Source organism: Cynara cardunculus (assembly GCF_001531365.2).
Source record: "Cynara cardunculus var. scolymus isolate 2C chromosome LG 10, CcrdV1, whole genome shotgun sequence".
In the NCBI taxonomy this organism is placed as follows: Eukaryota; Viridiplantae; Streptophyta; class Magnoliopsida; order Asterales; family Asteraceae; genus Cynara; species Cynara cardunculus.
In genome coordinates this window covers 20,317,170-20,322,614 of record NC_037537.1, presented here as the reverse complement: position 1 = coordinate 20,322,614, position 5,445 = coordinate 20,317,170, and the positions used below count along the sequence as shown (strand labels likewise).

At 34.9% G+C, this 5,445-nt stretch overlaps 1 protein-coding gene and 1 pseudogene across 1 annotated transcript; one reads left to right on the top strand and one right to left on the bottom strand.

Annotated features, from left to right (window-relative positions):
* Positions 1-2,223: 2,223 nt before the first annotated feature.
* On the top strand, positions 2,224-2,802 carry LOC112520099 (annotated as a pseudogene).
* An 848-nt stretch (positions 2,803-3,650) lies between these two features.
* On the bottom strand, positions 3,651-4,693 carry LOC112520098. The gene is made up of 3 exons (XM_025128399.1): positions 4,653-4,693; positions 4,516-4,540; positions 3,651-4,424 (listed from the first exon to the last, which is right to left on the bottom strand). The coding sequence occupies exons 1-3, from the start codon at positions 4,691-4,693 to the stop codon at positions 3,651-3,653; spliced, it is 840 nt and encodes a 279-aa protein (XP_024984167.1).
* Between the last annotated feature and the right edge of the window lie 752 nt (positions 4,694-5,445).

The window sequence follows — 5,445 nt, the reverse complement described above, 5'->3', positions numbered from 1 at the left end:
AAATTTGTAGTTTTCTTTATTGGTTTTGAGTGTTTATCTTAAAACTCAAGTTTCTTGGTGTAAATTGAACACATTTGTGGAGTCGCTTAAATATGTTGGATTTTAAACTGTCATACAATTATTTTCATCGATAGTCTGTAATTGAAACCATAACTCTTATTTATTCAAATTATATTCATATGTAAAGACCAAATGTAATTTATATCATCTCTAAATCTTATCTTATAAAACCAGTGGAACTTCAAAATCGTTAAAATTCATTGCTCCCGCCGCATTGCGCGAGTACACAACTAGTACTGTCTTATAAAGCAAATCTATAAAAGTCTTAAAAATAAGATTTTAAGCATAATGTACTATTTTATACACAAATCTATAAAAATCTTAAAAACAAAGTTATTAAGAAAAAACAAGTTATAATAATGTATTATTTTATACATAATTTTGAAAATCTCTTAAATAAAAGTTATAATAAATACAATACAAGTTATTTAAATAGTATATATAATTTATTAATTAATATATAACAGGTAAAGAACATGACGGGGAGTCCCCATCCCTATCTCCGATCTGAGACAAATGGGATCCTCGTCCTCATCCCCGATTGGGACAGGTGGATTGGATTCCCCAACAGATAAGAGTCCATTCCCATGCTACTAAGAGGGATTTTGAGAAGTAACTGGTATTGCATAAGTAACTTGTACAATATCTATATCTATACATTACGATCTATAACTATATTTATATTATCTTATAAAGTAAATTCATAAAAGCCTTAAAAACAAGTTTTTAAGCACAATGTACTGCTATTTTATGCACAAATTTATGAAAGACTTGAAAACAAGCTTTTAAGCATAATATACTATTGTTTTGTACACAATTTTAAAATCTCTTAAATATAAATTATGATACATACTTTACAAGTTATCAGTGAGAAGTAAATGGTATCACATAGATAACTTGTATTGTATTTATTATAACTTTTATTTAAGAGATTTTCAAAATTATGTATAAAATAGTACATTATTTTTAAGACTTTGTTTCTCTTTGTTACCAAAGATCCTCACATGCACAACAACATACATTAGGGTTGTTTGTTTACCTCTTAATAGTTCTATTAAGAGGCAACTTTTGAATCATTAAGAGATGAATCTTATTTGTTAAAAAAAAAGTCTGTCTCTTAATGGTTCTAAAACCCTTTGAATGATTTTGTATCCTGGATCTCCCTTAACCATTAAGAGCCCTAATTTCATTGTACACAATTACCAAACAATTATATTTCATTTTGCACTATATCATGAGAGCCTCTTAATCATTTTGCACTATATCATGAAAGCCTCTTAATCATTTTGCACCAAACCATTCAGCAATTGCCAAACAGCCCTCTAGGTTAGAAAACATTTCTGGTGGTTTAAGCACCTTTTACATGGTAAGAGTCGTCGCCTTTACTTACCGAGTAAGACTCTTGGTCCTTGTCTCGCTTTTACGGGGTAAGATTCTTGGTCTTTATCATATTCATGCGGTGAGGTAATGTTATTTGATAAGCGCTTACCCGGGTAAATTGTTTGGTAAACGGCTTGGTAAGAATTCAGTTTTTGGGTTAATGTGTTTATTTGAGATCTTATGTAGGCATACACACACACACCACATATAGAATTTAAGCTCTTTCAAGATCATTTTGTATGCTTCTCTCATTTGACAAATACATACCAAGGCGCTTTGGGAATTTTAAAAAAAATGTCGATTTGGTTTTAATGTCGTGCACATAACAAAATCTTTAAAAAATGAGAATGCTGATGTGTTCGATTTCGATCTGTTTGAAAATCAAAGGGTTTTTTAATCTCGTAAACCCATCCAGGAACCAAGCCCCCTGCAGACCACCAGGTCTTATCACGCGTATCATCACATGTGATATGGTTGTTGTTGTGTGTCTTCATAAAATCGTTTGAACCAATCCCTTTTTATCATTACTATAGGATTCTGAAGCACAACTGTAACCAAAAGTCTTACTAAAGTTCTAGTACTTATTTACATACTTTCGACATATTAACATCAACCTCAACTTGTTATTTCTAAAGGTTTTTCTATGACTCAAATCCACCCTAAGTTACAAACAAGCCGATACATCTTACATAACATCTTATGTAAACAAAAATACGATTAAATGACTGAGGCGTAGCGTGGCGGCGAGGTCAAGCCTCAAGCTTTACGAGTTATGGCGAGACCATGGAATTTTTCAAGGTGTGCCTTAAGGAAGCAGACACACACACACAAATATATACACACACAAACAGCCTTGTATTTCTTTTAACCTACTGCAGAAAGTTGTGTTGAAATTGGACTTCTTTAATGAGAAAGTCAAACAAAAGGCCATGAAAAACGTCTCCAGTCTCCCAGGTACAGCAAAAATCTAATGGCCTCCATTCTTGATTCATCAAAATCGTTTAATCTGAAGCAAACCCAGATCTAAAATCACCATAAAGATTCAAACTTTGATAATGATTTGGTGAAAAACAGGTGTGGATTCAATAGCCATGGACATGAAAGACAAGAAACTGACTGTAACAGGGGATGTGGATCCAGTTACAGTTGTGTCTAAACTCAGAAAGATTTGTCATACATATATTGTATCAGTAGGCCCATATTACAATTATCAACAGCAGCATCAACCATATCCATATTACAATTATCAACAACAGCAGCAAGTTAGCAACCATATTAATATATTATCAATATAATCATCCACCAACACCATATTACTCAAAAGTTGTTCATGATGAGACCCCCAATTGTGTTATTTGCTGATCAAGCTATTATCAGATGATCAAAACTCAAAAGAAACTCAAAAGGCTGGAATAAGATTATACGTATAATCCACAGAAACTAAAAGAAACGAAATCCTAATTACGAGAAATTCAATGATAACAGCGAAAAAATTCTCTTGAAATTGTGTACATATTCATCAAAACAGAGATCCTAAAGTTGGGCGAGTCAAAAATACTTAACAACATAAGGCCTATGTGATGAGCTTGTTGAATGATGGTAACGGGTATGCACAAGCAAGCCATATATATTATAGGTTTATCCGATTGTATATAGTTGCTGATAGATTTTCCCAGATAATGATTTTATCTTACTGAAACCGAAACTATAAAGAAACACTACAAACATGCTTACTTTGTACATTCAACAGATCAATTAAGGCAACAACCTCACCTTAATCAAGCCACAAGTCAAAATTTGTCTGTACTCTAATGTGTTCTGCCATTGGTCCTCTTGAGCTTTTGCCTTATTCTGAATTTTCACATTCACAGGAGTAAGAGCTAATAAACAACAGTTGCATGGTCTCCTATCTCTATATTTGTATATTTCGGCATTCTGTATTAGAAACATAGCGTAACATTTACGTTTTATACTTGTTTTAAATATGGTTTTATGATTTACTAGTGAAAGTTCGATGTAATCGATTGTTACACAGTTTTCCACTGAGCAAGACATCTGGCATACAGGTTAAAGTGTTGAAGTACGTTAACAAGCATAAGAGATCCAAGAGGCAGTACCTCTTGTAGAATGTTTATCATTCTTGTCTGTAATTCCCTCATCATTTATCCATTCACCATCATTGTGGCTCATCTCTTTTCTGCCATCATTTCCTACATCACTTTCACTGGCAGTCTCCCATTCAGAGTCATCACTCCCTTGTCCATAGACATCGCCAACATCCGCCTCACAATCGATGCTCCCATGTTAATAGCAGCTTCCCTAAACAACCAAGCAGCATGCATCTGCTTCTTAACCAACCGCTCTGCATAGTCGGGGACTTTGTTCTGTCTAGAAGACAAATCAGGATCTGTTGATTGAGAGCACTCGTTTATGAACAGAATAGCATCCAACAAGCTCTCTTTAGCTAGACCAAGCATATCATAAGCCTGTGCTCTTCTCCAGAGGCTTTTGGCATGTCGATTAACCGGGYWATGAAGACAAAGAGCACGAGTAGCATCACTTATAGCACCCAATGGTTGTTGCAACAAAAGATWACACTGGGCACGATTGYTGTACAACACAACTCTCTCTTTCTTAGATCTTACCGGGCACAATGCTAGTGCCTCTGAGTACTTTGATGCTGCTCCCGAGATATTTCCTGATGAAAATAGGGAATTGCCTTCCAGTTTTACGACCAACGCTGCAGCTTGTTTAATATGGAGATCCTCTTTAGGCATACTCTTTTCCCATTTGAATCTCTCCCTCGAATGCAATATTTCTTCTTTGTCTTCTTTTGTTCGATTACTGACAGAGTTGCGACCTGTCCCATGTGACTGAATGCATTCCTGGAGAACATTGAGGATGGAATCTCCAAGCTTCTTATGATCCCCAAGAGTTGAGATCTCTGCTAGGTCCAGAACTGCAGGTGCTGCCTTCTCTATTACCTACATAACAGATTATTACACTTTGCATCAGAACGTTTATCATGAGTTACAAATCAAATGCTTGCAGAACCAGATTACTCCAACTTGGTACAGGCAAGGGGTTAAAGAAATTAGTCCTGTATGATAATAGAAGATATGCAGGCAGAAATCATTCTTGTTAGTACTTGAGAAGGTAGCTGAGTTGGAACTAGACTCTGGTTTGGTACTAGACTTCAATTATCACCTCACTTGCCAAAAACATCATCATACAAGTAGTCACCTTTTTTCATTCCTTACAATCGCCACTACAATTGAGTTTATAGGACACTCCCAATCTCTAAGTGTCCCAATAGACCTATTTATAGGACCAAAATATAAAGTGTCCTATCCAAAGGTGTTGTAATAAGTTTATATGACGCTTTTGGGCTTCTTAACAAGTTTTTTAGGACATTTTTAATACATAGTGTCACATTACCAACTTCATAGGACACTTTTGAGAAAGTGTCCTATAAACTCATTTTTTGAGAAAGTGTCCTGTAAATTACATTTTGGTACATCCATAGTTGGTGTATGGGTTTCATTTGACAAAGATCGTCAGAGAAGTTGTTTTGCTTGCATGATCCGAGCCATATGAATAGCCATTTTCCTAATGTTGTTAAAGGAAGCAAAAGAATGTACCGAAAAGTATTTTTTGTTCTTTGCGGAAGATGCAGTAAAGGGTTTAGAGATGGAGTTATGTTGGTGCTTTGCCTAGAGTATGCTTTATATATATATATGTATATATATATATATATTGAAACTTCAAATGTAGGATTGGTGATAAAAGGGAAATTAAATGGCAGATGGAGGGACCGAGACAGAATTGCAATATCATGTGGTTGTGTCTTCCAACTTGCATGAGATAACAACATTTCTTGTCAACAATAAGATCACTGAGGATCTTAACAATGACTTAAATCTACACTAGGAGTCTAGGATACTTGATACTTGTCAACATAGAGCAGAACTTGTATGGCCAGAATGATGAACAAAGTGAGAGGTT